The sequence below is a fragment of the Gobius niger genome (genome assembly GCF_951799975.1).
Source record: "Gobius niger genome assembly, chromosome: 8".
Classification (NCBI taxonomy): Eukaryota; Metazoa; Chordata; class Actinopteri; order Gobiiformes; family Gobiidae; genus Gobius; species Gobius niger.
In genome coordinates this window covers 16,305,855-16,317,225 of record NC_136859.1, presented here as the reverse complement: position 1 = coordinate 16,317,225, position 11,371 = coordinate 16,305,855, and the positions used below count along the sequence as shown (strand labels likewise).

The 11,371-nt window shown below is 40.2% G+C and overlaps 2 protein-coding genes across 2 annotated transcripts; both read left to right on the top strand.

The window, feature by feature from the left end:
- The first annotated feature begins 1,296 nt into the window (after positions 1 to 1,296).
- On the top strand, positions 1,297 to 4,972 carry LOC306966126 (heat shock cognate 70 kDa protein-like). The gene is made up of 9 exons (XM_079560776.1): positions 1,297 to 1,391; positions 2,275 to 2,479; positions 2,554 to 2,759; positions 2,848 to 3,000; positions 3,082 to 3,637; positions 3,708 to 3,910; positions 3,984 to 4,182; positions 4,267 to 4,499; positions 4,645 to 4,972. The coding sequence occupies exons 2-9, from the start codon at positions 2,275 to 2,277 to the stop codon at positions 4,843 to 4,845; spliced, it is 1,956 nt and encodes a 651-aa protein (XP_079416902.1). The 5' UTR covers positions 1,297 to 1,391; the 3' UTR covers positions 4,846 to 4,972.
- A 1,780-nt stretch (positions 4,973 to 6,752) lies between these two features.
- On the top strand, positions 6,753 to 10,340 carry LOC306966149 (chymotrypsin-like protease CTRL-1). Its single transcript, XM_079560803.1, has 7 exons — positions 6,753 to 6,821; positions 7,487 to 7,590; positions 7,667 to 7,746; positions 7,828 to 7,909; positions 8,404 to 8,587; positions 9,447 to 9,577; positions 10,172 to 10,340. Exons 1-7 carry the CDS (start codon positions 6,776 to 6,778, stop codon positions 10,331 to 10,333), a joined length of 789 nt encoding a protein of 262 aa, XP_079416929.1. The 5' UTR covers positions 6,753 to 6,775; the 3' UTR covers positions 10,334 to 10,340.
- Positions 10,341 to 11,371: the final 1,031 nt, after the last annotated feature.

Below are 11,371 nucleotides of genomic sequence, written 5' to 3'. Positions count from 1 at the left end.
CAGGGGTCGATTCTGGGGCCCCTCTTGTTCAATGTGCACATGCTTCCATTGGGTCAATTAATATCCAGGAAACAATGTGTCCTTTCACAATTATGCAGACGATACTCAGATCTGTGTTTCACTGACAGTGGGTGAACATGGGCCTGTAGATACACTGTGTCGTTGTATCAAATAGATTAGTGTGTGGATGCAAAACAACTGCCTCCAGTCAAATACAGATTAAACTGAGATAATTGTCTTTGGCCCACAAAAACACTTAGAGGTTGTCGTTGGTCATCGTGAAACTCTTTCTCTAGAACAAAAAATCAAGTTAGAAATCTAGGAGTAATCATGGATATTACATATTAACCACTTAACGCCAAGTGTCACTAATTTACAACATACTTCTTCCTGCAATAATTTAGCATCAGCTTGAGAGCAAAAACACATTCAATCTCTGAGTGAGAGATGGGACATGGCCACACTGAAGACCCTCCAGAATATCCTGAAGGACAGTTCCTCTCCTCTGCACACCTTCATAACCAGCTCAGGTACCGAAGACCATATTAGTGGTCCAGTGCTCCGGTTTCTGCACTTCCTGTTGCTCAGAGAATAGAATTTAAAACAGCTCTGCTTGTGTATAAGTCTCTCCAATTCAATTTCACGCATCAAAAGTGTGGAACATCCTCAGAAAGGACGTGAGACCTCAACTCTGACTATGTTTAAGTCCAGGCTGAAAACATGCTCATTTACTGCTCCCTATAGCAACTGATTGTATTTTAACACAGATTTCTTTTTATTGCTTTTAATTGTATTTTTATTGTGATTGTGGGTTTTTGTGTTACAGTGAGGCGCATTGGGTTGTCTTGTGCCTGAAAGGTTTATTTGTTTGTTTTTGTTTGTATACTTTATTGTCCCCGTAGGGAAATTTGTCCTCTGCATTTAACCCATCCATACAACCCAGCCATACAAATAAACTTGCCTTGCCTATTATATGGTAATAAGGACTTGTCATAAGCCTAACCTTTATCCAGTATAAAAATGGAATCTACCCTGAAACGTGAAAAACTTTCTTGATAAAAATATGGAAACATTGCCGCAAAAATAGGTTGGTGGGAATCCCTTGTTATTCCTAGTCCTACTATGCTATTTATATGATATTACCACTTGCAGTTCTATAAGGTAAAGATTGACCAACCAGTATCTTCAGTATGCTACACATGGCTCTCGAAGTTTCTTTTCAGTCACCTGACACCCATGGGGTCCCCAAGTGTGGGCATATACTCTCAGGAACACAGGCAGTCGTCCTCTTAGTCTATCCGCCAGGGGAGAGAGCAGAGCTGGTGAAGAGGGAAGCCAGTGGCCTTGAGTGCTTTAAACCCAGTACAGTCTTGAACATCTGACAACTCAAGGTAACCCCATCTACATTAGGCCTGGCTTCAAGTTCTGTCTTATCTGTTGCTTTTTAATTATCTAGCTGCAAATCTAATTATCTGCATGGTACGCACATAAACAATAAGCTTCACTGAACAACCCATTTAACCATGGATTAAGCGAAGTAATTTCACAAACTAAACCAAATGCACCTGGACTTTGCATGTGGCAAGTATGAACAACAGGCTGAGAAATAATGAAGCAACACTCCTGTGTAAGCGCTATCCTGTGTTACACAACACTCACAAGTGAAAATTCAATAAGCAGTTTGTGTAATGTGTTTGGAAATCTCAAACTGGCAAGAGAATACTTTGGTTGACCCAACTGTACGATCAACACTAACGTGCATATATACACTAGGGGTATTATGACACTCAAGGTATTTTAATCCAGTTCAGAGCCCAATAACAGCAAGCTTATTTCAACATGTTGTTTCAGAAAACCATTGATAAATGCCCTCTGCCACTTCATCCACCTTCCATTCATTGCTGCCTGGCCACAGTAGATCTAATAATAGTCAAAGCACAGGCTATTTGGAGGCAGCTGTTGGAACATAGACAGTGATCTGAGTTTCAGTACATCACGTTACACTGGGATGACAGTGACACACCACACACAGGGGAATCAGACCAGAGCTGGTGAAAAGAGATCTGAGGGCCCCTGTGATATACTGTAGACCAGCTATTTAGCTTTAAGCCTTGTGTGGCGTCTGAACTGAAATAGGCTTGGTACACGTAAGCACATAGACCTGCAGCTATAGAAGCATTACATTCATGACTGACAACACCAGTGTGTCTAAAAACAACAAGGCATTTTAATATACTAAAGACCACCTAATTCTTGCGACTTTGTGTCTACAAGATGTCGAAAGGACCAGCAGTAGGCATTGATCTGGGCACCACATACTCCTGTGTGGGCATCTTCCAGCATGGCAAAGTAGAAATCATTGCCAATGACCAAGGAAACAGGACCACCCCGAGCTACGTGGCCTTCACAGACTCAGAGAGACTCATTGGAGACGCTGCCAAGAACCAAGTCGCCATGAATCCCTCCAACACTGTGTTTGGTAAAGCTTTAGAATCAAACAATCCGTTAACACTGATGTGAATTCTAATACATTACACTGTCTGTGTTTGTCAGATGCCAAGCGCCTCATCGGTCGTAAGTTTGATGATGCGGTGGTGCAGTCCGACATGAAACACTGGCCCTTTAAAATTGTCAATGACTCATCTAAACCCAAAGTAGAGGTTGAATACAAAGGCGAGATCAAGTCGTTCTTCCCTGAAGAGATTTCCTCAATGGTTCTCACCAAAATGAAGGAGATCTCGGAGGCCTATCTGGGCAAGGTAATTCAGAGATTGTACAAACAAAACAACACTGGAATTGAGTAAATATAATGAAATAATGTTAATATAATGTTTTACTTTTTCACAGCCTGTGAATAATGCAGTTGTAACTGTTCCTGCCTACTTCAACGACTCCCAGCGACAGGCGACCAAAGACGCCGGAGCCATTTCTGGCCTCAATGTGCTGCGTATCATCAATGAACCAACTGCAGCAGCCATTGCCTATGGACTGGACAAAAAGGTAGCAACAACAACAATAACAATAACAGTTAAGTAGCATGGCGTAATTCTTAATTTAACAATGATTAAAACTGTGTTTTAGGTTGGGAGTGAAAGAAACGTCCTGATCTTTGACCTTGGAGGTGGCACTTTTGATGTATCTATCTTAACCATTGAAGATGGCATTTTTGAGGTCAAATCCACAGCCGGAGACACTCACTTGGGAGGAGAGGACTTTGACAACCGCATGGTTAATCATTTTATTGCAGAGTTCAAGCGCAAGTTCAAAAAGGAAATCATCGACAACAAAAGAGCAGTGCGTCGCCTGCGCACGGCCTGTGAGCGGGCCAAGCGCACCCTCTCCAGCAGCACCCAGGCCAGCATTGAGATCGACTCGCTGTATGAAGGAGTGGACTTCTACACCTCTATCACAAGAGCCCGCTTTGAAGAACTCAATGCAGACCTTTTCCGTGGCACACTGGAGCCTGTGGAGAAATCCCTGAGGGATGCTAAAATGGACAAAGCCCAAATTCATGACATTGTCCTGGTCGGGGGCTCCACACGTATCCCCAAAATCCAAAAGTTGCTGCAAGACTTCTTCAATGGAAGAGATCTCAATAAGAGCATCAACCCTGACGAGGCAGTGGCCTATGGCGCTGGTAAGTGTTTACACAGGGTTTATCTGTGTACTTTCCCTGGAAACAGACTGACATTGAAAACTCTCCACAGCTGTGCAGGCGGCCATCTTGGCTGGAGATAAGTCTGAGAACGTCCAGGACCTGCTCCTGCTGGATGTCACGCCTCTGTCCCTGGGAATCGAGACTGCTGGAGGAGTCATGACGGTGCTTATCAAGAGGAACACCACAATTCCCACCAAACAAACACAGACCTTCACCACCTACTCTGACAACCAGCCCGGTGTGCTCATTCAGGTACACTGCTCTGGTCTTTAAACATTTATATTTTGATTAAAAGACTCAGGACACTAAACCTAGACGTTTTCAGGTGTATGAAGGCGAGAGAGCCATGACTAAAGACAACAACATCCTTGGAAAGTTTGAACTCACCGGCATTCCCCCTGCCCCAAGAGGTGTCCCCCAGATTGAGGTGACCTTTGACATTGACGCCAATGGTATTCTTAATGTATCAGCAGCGGACAAAAGCACTGGGAAAGAGAACAAGATCACAATCACCAATGATAAAGGTATACCACTTATTGCAAGTGACATTAAGACAAAAAGATACATAAAGACATTCAATTTTGTAACCAAATGTTATGAACCTTTAGGTCGCCTGAGCAAGGAGGATATTGAGCGCATGGTGCAGGAGGCAGAGCAGTTTAAGGCTGAAGACGACGTTCAAAGAGAAAAGGTTACGGCAAAGAACTCCCTCGAGTCTCTGGCATTCAACATGAAGAGCACAGTGGAGGACGAGAAGCTCCAGGATAAAATCAGCCCAGAAGATAAGAAGACCATTGTGGACAAGTGTAACGAGGTTATTGCCTGGCTGGACAAAAACCAGGTACAAATATGTGTCACTCATATGGCAACAGGATTATGGATAATGATCTTCTTATCTTGCATTATCCAATCACACCAAAATATTTCACAGTACAGGACAGTTATTTAACCTCAATGCCTGATTGTCTTACGTGCTTTATTTGCAGACGGCTGAAAAGGAAGAGTATGACCATCAGCAGAAGGAGCTGGAAAAAGTGTGCAACCCCATCATTACTAACCTGTACCAGGGAGCAGGCATGCCCGGCGGGATGCCTGGAGGAATGCCCGGGGGAATGCCGGGCGGCTTCCCTGGTGGAGCCGGGGGTGCAGGCTCCTCCTCTGGCCCAACTATTGAAGAAGTTGACTAGACTACAAATCCCAGCAGACATCCTACAGCAAAATCTACAACTGAACATTTAAGCAGAAAAGTCACTACCCGTTAACTGTAATAGCTTCTTCAAAAAACTCAAATTTAAATTCAATAAAGTGAACTGTTGGGAGTTGTCATGTGTTGTGAGATCTTTTACTTTTTAAATTGACTCTGTGCATAACTTCACATCATAACAACGCCGTCCAAGAAGTGACTTTGTGTTTTGATCGAGCACGCCAAAATAAAAGCACAGAGCTTGTCTCGTTGATTAGTTCTGCAGGTACTTGCAACATTACAAGAATATAATTCAATACACACATTTGAAGCGTTTTGTCTGTTAAAAGTTAGGCAGAAAGAAAGCTGAACTAAAGAATAAGATGGTGCTTCTATTTTGGTGTGCTGGATCGAAACAGGAAGTCACTTCTTGGGCGGCATTGTTTTTATTTGAAGTTATGTTTGATGATACAGAATAGGGTTTTATACATCAGTGTCCTGAAACAAGAAGCCAACATGCTCAAATCAGATTTGGGTTTTACTGATAAAAAAAACAACTGAATTGTTGATTTTTTTTTACAGTTTTTTGGCCAATAAGTTAGCCAATAAGAAATTTGAAAGAGCCCTACACTTAAGGTGCCAGCTCTTATGACTGAAAACAGAATTGAATAAGGGATTCTCTTCTCACTTCAACCAAGTCCGAATTAGTGCTAGTGCAGACTCCAGTAGTTAAAGCTCAGTGACTGAATTCTGTAGCTGAATTAATTGCTTGTGTTTATATAGGCTACTGCCTAAAGCAACCTAATATCCTTTGCAGTCGTCCATTTTAAAATCCAACATTGACAAATATTACCTTTAAATAGACATGGGAGTTACCCCCACTCAATATCATTACTTACAGACATCATAATTTGAAATATATTGCAGATTTCATTTTGGGCTATTTCTATGAAAATGCAATGGAATCAGCAGAAAACAATTGCCTTTTGCGCTTCACAATATAGTACCTGAAAACAACAACATGCTTGGTTACACATGACATCGTAACACTTTTTCACACCAGGCTAAAAAATGGCTTATTTTAAAACAAACTTGTTCCCATAATGTCCTGTAATTGGTGTGTGTGTAAGAGCGTGCAATCTAATGCTTTGAATGAATGAAGTGTGTGTTGTTTTTAATGCTGTTTTAGGGGAAATGTATTATTCTGTATTAGTATTTTTATGACTTTGTTGACATCAGTCTGCCCAGGGACTGCAGGTGGAAATTAGCACAAGTGCTATAACCTGGTACAATGCATCTCTCCCTTTGAGGTTAATGTATATTGTACACTGTCCCTGTCCAAATAAAAAAATAAAAAAATAAAAAATAAAACAAAACTTTCTAGTGGTAATGTGTAGAGTACTTCCCTTATTAAGTAGATTTTCCTTTTAGATATAAGCTTAGTAGTGCATAAAAGGGCTTCATGCCTGCAAGTGTTACATAATGATACTCTTGAATCTGAAAAACAACGGGTCAACAAGGAACTATCGTGCTTGCATCTGCAGCCATCAGCTCTTTAGTGAAAACCACAAACCAAACCATTTTTAATAGTATCTGAGTATCGTTTTTACAAAAAGACATGTTGACAATGACACCGAGATAATAAGTCGGCTACTTAGCTTATACCCCAAAGAGGCAGGAACTAAGTCTGAAAGGTAAGTAACAATGTAAAGTCATGCGCTGTGGCTAAATATATGCCTTTTCATCTGGTGTCCTTATAAATTCTGTCTGCACAGGAGTAAATCCAGTTCAGTGTGGTTTTCAAATTTTGTCATCTCAGGTGCTTATCAAGTTGTTTTCTCCCATTCTTATCAAAGAGAAAACCGGTTTGGGTCATGTGCAATATAAAAAGCCCATGATCCGATGTGAACAGTGGTTCACTTTGAGACACAGTCATGTTCTTGCTCATCAGCTGTTTGGCTCTTATAGCCTCCACTCTGGGTAAGACATTTTATCATGTAGGCTGGGGCTGCAACTAACGATTATTTTGGCAATCGATTAATCTACCGATTATTTTTACGATTAATCAATTAATTGCTTGGCCGTGAAAGGTGCATGGAAATTGTATTTCTTCTTTTTTTTTTATCACATAGAGCTAAAGTGGCGCCGCTTGAGGACATGTTGATGGAGTAAACTTAAAGTAAACATTTGTAGGAGGCTCTTTGTGCTCATTCTGCTTTCTGATTGGACGAGACAAAGCCAGATATTTATGAAATTTATAATGTACAAAACACTACAGACCCTAACTTTAAAAACAAAGTAGGTTTTCATCCAAAATACATAATTGTCATGTCTTTTTTGCTCTATTTTAGTCTGTGTTTCCTAGAAAACGATTAATTGATTACTGAAATAGTTGATAACTATTTTAGTAATCGATTAGTTGTCAATTAATCGATTAGTTGTGTCAGCCCTAATGTAGGCCCTAACTTGATGGTTTCAAGATATTTCACGATATCCAACACTCTTTAATTTAGTCGCAAGGAAGGCAAAGTGGGCTTTACTGGTTGATCCTCGCTTACAAAAAAAAGGGGGGGAAAGGTGATCAGGTAGCATAAGTGAATAAAACAAAAATGTTTATATTTTACAAATGTTTTTCTGGCTTTTAGGGTGTGGAGTTCCCTCCATTAAGCCCCAAGTGAGTGGATATAACAAAATCGTGAATGGAGAGAATGCAGTGTCTGGCTCCTGGCCCTGGCAGGTTTCTCTTCAGGTAAATCTATAGAAAATGCCTTTTTACCCTGACATAAATATTTCAAAACTTTGAAATCAAATCTATACTTAATAAGGACGGCAGTGGATTTCACTTCTGTGGGGGTTCCCTGATTAACCAGAACTGGGTTGTCACCGCTGCTCATTGCCGTGTGTCGTAAGTTTTAAACATACAGACATCGATACTATACATATTCTGTTGCCCAAATCACTTATTTTGGACTTTTCTTTTGTGCAGAACTTGGAATCACCGTGTGATCCTGGGAGAGCATGATCGCAATTACAACAGTGAGCCCATTCAGGTCAAACAAATCGCCAAGGTAAGTTATTCATCAAGTTCAATTAACTCCTCCAGCAGAAAAGAGATATCACCAATACATGATGAGGATGGCACATGCTACATATGTTTTGCTTGTTATTTCACATACTCAGACATACTCAGAGTGCCAAATATAATTATCAAATATGTTTCTTCTCTGATGTTTATATCAATATGTTTGTTGAGGAGGGTTCCTGAGTGGAAGTAACTGTGTCTGGAAATATTAAACACAAAGCTAAAAATGTTATTCCAGAAAGGTTGTGCCTTTCATTTACAGGGACAGTGCACGATTTAACATTAACCAAAAAGATTGCACTGTACCAGGTTATAGCAAAAACACTAATTTCCACCTGTAGTCCTTGGGCAGGGTGATGTTACAGTACAAAACTGATTCTAAATGAAGATGAGTATGTGACCATGGATTTTTAAATTGTATCATCACTGGCATCTAACATTTTCTAAATAATAATAAGACATTACTTTCTGTCTCTCCAGGCCATCACTCACCCCTACTACAACTCTGGCCAGAGCTTCAATAACGATATCACCCTCCTGAAGCTTTCCTCCCCGGTCCAGCTGACTAGCCGTATTGCCCCTGTGTGCCTGGCCAGCTCCTCCACCAGCATCCCCTCTGGAACCAGATGTGTCACCACAGGATGGGGTCGCACTGGATCAACCTGTAAGTGGCAAAGATACTATTTAGTGTGTGTTATTGTGAAAAGATAAATAAATAAAATGTGAGAAAAAATTACGTAACAGCACGAACAAATAATAACAAGTAACTAAACCAGTTCAAAACTAATTGTTACAGAGAGAATGATTTCAAACGTGCAAATTGCAGGGTTACAAAGATGGGAAGTCTTGGTGTACTGTGTACTGAATATACATCAACTGATTAAAAACCCTTATCTGTGTCATTTTGAACTGAAGACGTATTGTTGCTCATGCAAGAAGCTTCTTAAATGAAAAACGACACGTCTTCAATTTTACGTAGCCCAAAATAGATGACTATATTTGAAACAATAGAGCATTCCTGCACAACTGAGAGCTTACATACCTTTACAGGACCAGCATGCAATAAAGCTGTCCTGAGGGAGGTATAATCACTCTCCTGATTTTTTCTTTTTCGTCAGTGAAGTTACCAAAGGTGTCGGTTGATTCATATTGTGGATCGGTTAAGTGTCTCCCATTAAAATGCTGAGAAGTTACAGTCACATGAGGACAAAGGGATGAGTTGAAGAGCGAAGATCATTAGTGACGCACCTTTCATGGTCTCCAAATCAAAGAGTTTTAAATTATTTGCAAATGTTATAATTCCCTCACAAAGTTTTCAGTTTGAAAGAGGCGTTGTATACTGTAATAGATAGCCACATACAGTAAACAACAGACTACAGGAAATAAACAGGAAAAACTCAAAGTCAAATATCCACTCTGCAACTACTTTATTCACAACTCAACTTATGTAAATATAGTCTGTTTTTACTATAGTTTATTTTTACTGTGCACTATGTAACTGTATGGTGTTGTTCTTATTGCAGCGAGCCCCCGTTACCTCCAGCAGGTCGCGCTGCCTATGCTTAGCCCTGCTCAGTGCAAACAGTACTGGGGCCAGAACAGAATCACTGACGCCATGATCTGTGCTGGTGCATCTGGAGTGTCTTCCTGTCAGGTAACAAGAGCAAATTGTAACAAGTATAATCTGCGACCGATATTGCCCCTTTGACAGATAAAAAGCAAATATATATAAAAAATGGGACAATACTGGCTCAGTGGTTGGAGTCACACGTGTATACAAAGATTGACAATCTAATCCCTGCTCTGACTGGTGCTCTGTGTCTTTGAGCAAGACACTTCACCCAACTTGCCAGTCGTGGTCTTGGTGCATATTGGCATTTGAATTGAATTGACATTTCATGGAATTTTCATTCTCATTTTTGTGAATGAGCAGCAACTATTTATTGATGTTTGTGCACCTGTGTGTAGCCCCACCCACACCACAAAAGAGACCACTGTAACTGGGTCAAATTTAGAACACAACAATGACAACCGTGACTACAATGACGGCCCACTCAAATTACCAAGCCATTATTATAGTCATTATACAAACACAGCCAAAGGGATAGATACTGTGGCAACCTGTCTTCTGCATCTACCACAAAGCCTGCAAGACAACAGAACAGTCATAAACTGATTGCATCTGTTTCTAAATGGTGCAGTGGAGTACTCTGTACATGTTATAATGGTTCATCTTTGCTTGTTTCAGGGCGACTCTGGCGGTCCCCTTGTTTGTGAGAACGGTGGAGTGTGGTCTCAGGTGGGCATTGTGTCCTGGGGCACCTCCAACTGCAATGTGTACGCTCCTGCCGTGTACGCTCGTGTGTCCTACCTCCGCGGGTGGATTGACCAGACGATCTCTTACAACTAAGCACCAACCTAATAAAATTAAAAATCACATTCTCTACCACTCACACTCAATGTGAATAGTCTGGTTGTCATTGCTGAAGTTATTAAAGTTAAAATATCCTTCTGTGTTGATTTCAATTTAGATATTAAATTAGTATAGTACAGAATATATCCCCAAGGCTGGTGTTCATGTGATGTAATAATTTATGTTAAAGTACAAAACAACCTCCAGTAATTGTATATATTTCTTTAGTTATAGTTATTACACCATTTCCAAAGAAATGGTGGTGATGAACAGTGCATTAGGAAATGTTACACTGCCTCAGTAGCTGTGGCAACTAATGTGGTTTACCACCACTGAGTATGAAGTGAATAGATAATGCACACAACTGTAAAGCGAATTTGAGAGTCTGAAACAGCCCTAAATAAGACTAAGGCAAGAAAATGGCCCATGTGAGCTTAGATTTATAACCTCAATAAGTGATTATCAAAATTCTGTTTCTATCAGAGGTGCCATAATTGTGACGCAGTAAAAATTCACATCTTCAGTTTTGGAGTATTTTTAAGTTTTTTGTTAAGATTTTAGTTAACATTTAAAAGCATAAAACAGCATTCTTTTCTTATATTCATCATGGATGTCAATATCTCTTGAGGAACTACTTGGAATTTGTGAATTGTCTTTCCTGAAAGCAGAGTTTGTGGTTGAATCAGACAAAAACAAAGGAGACCTTATATGGGAACCAAGTGGGAGCGTAAAAAATATGTAAATAGGTTCTGAAGTTCTGAGAGAGAGAGAGAGACTGACTCTCAAGAAGAGGAAGCCAATCATAACTACACTCAAAGACGGAAAACAGCCACGAGACACTCGTGCTGCAGAAAAATGGGCAATGGTAAGAAACAATTCAATATTTTTTTTTATGTAAGGTAAAAACAAGAAAAGAAAAGAAAACTACATTTGACTATTTACCTCACATATTTAAACCATTTTCTGTAAAATATGAATAAATAGGTAAATTGCATGAAACAGTTATGGTTAGCACTAAGTAAATTGCATGATATA

What these genes read in the sequence shown, in the direction of transcription:
- LOC306966126 (XM_079560776.1), top strand. Translation starts at nt 2,275, where the DNA reads ATGTCGAAAGGACCAGCAGTAGGCATTGATCTGGGCACCACATACTCC. An exon ending in GGCAGTGGCCTATGGCGCTG is followed by an intron (nt 3,638 to 3,707) that starts GTAAGTGTTTAC and finishes AACTCTCCACAG; the next exon opens with CTGTGCAGGCGGCCATCTTG. An exon ending in CCTGGCTGGACAAAAACCAG is followed by an intron (nt 4,500 to 4,644) that starts GTACAAATATGT and finishes CTTTATTTGCAG; the next exon opens with ACGGCTGAAAAGGAAGAGTA.
- LOC306966149 (XM_079560803.1), top strand. Translation starts at nt 6,776, where the DNA reads ATGTTCTTGCTCATCAGCTGTTTGGCTCTTATAGCCTCCACTCTGG. An exon ending in CCTGGCAGGTTTCTCTTCAG is followed by an intron (nt 7,591 to 7,666) that starts GTAAATCTATAG and finishes ATACTTAATAAG; the next exon opens with GACGGCAGTGGATTTCACTT. An exon ending in GGGTCGCACTGGATCAACCT is followed by an intron (nt 8,588 to 9,446) that starts GTAAGTGGCAAA and finishes TTCTTATTGCAG; the next exon opens with CGAGCCCCCGTTACCTCCAG.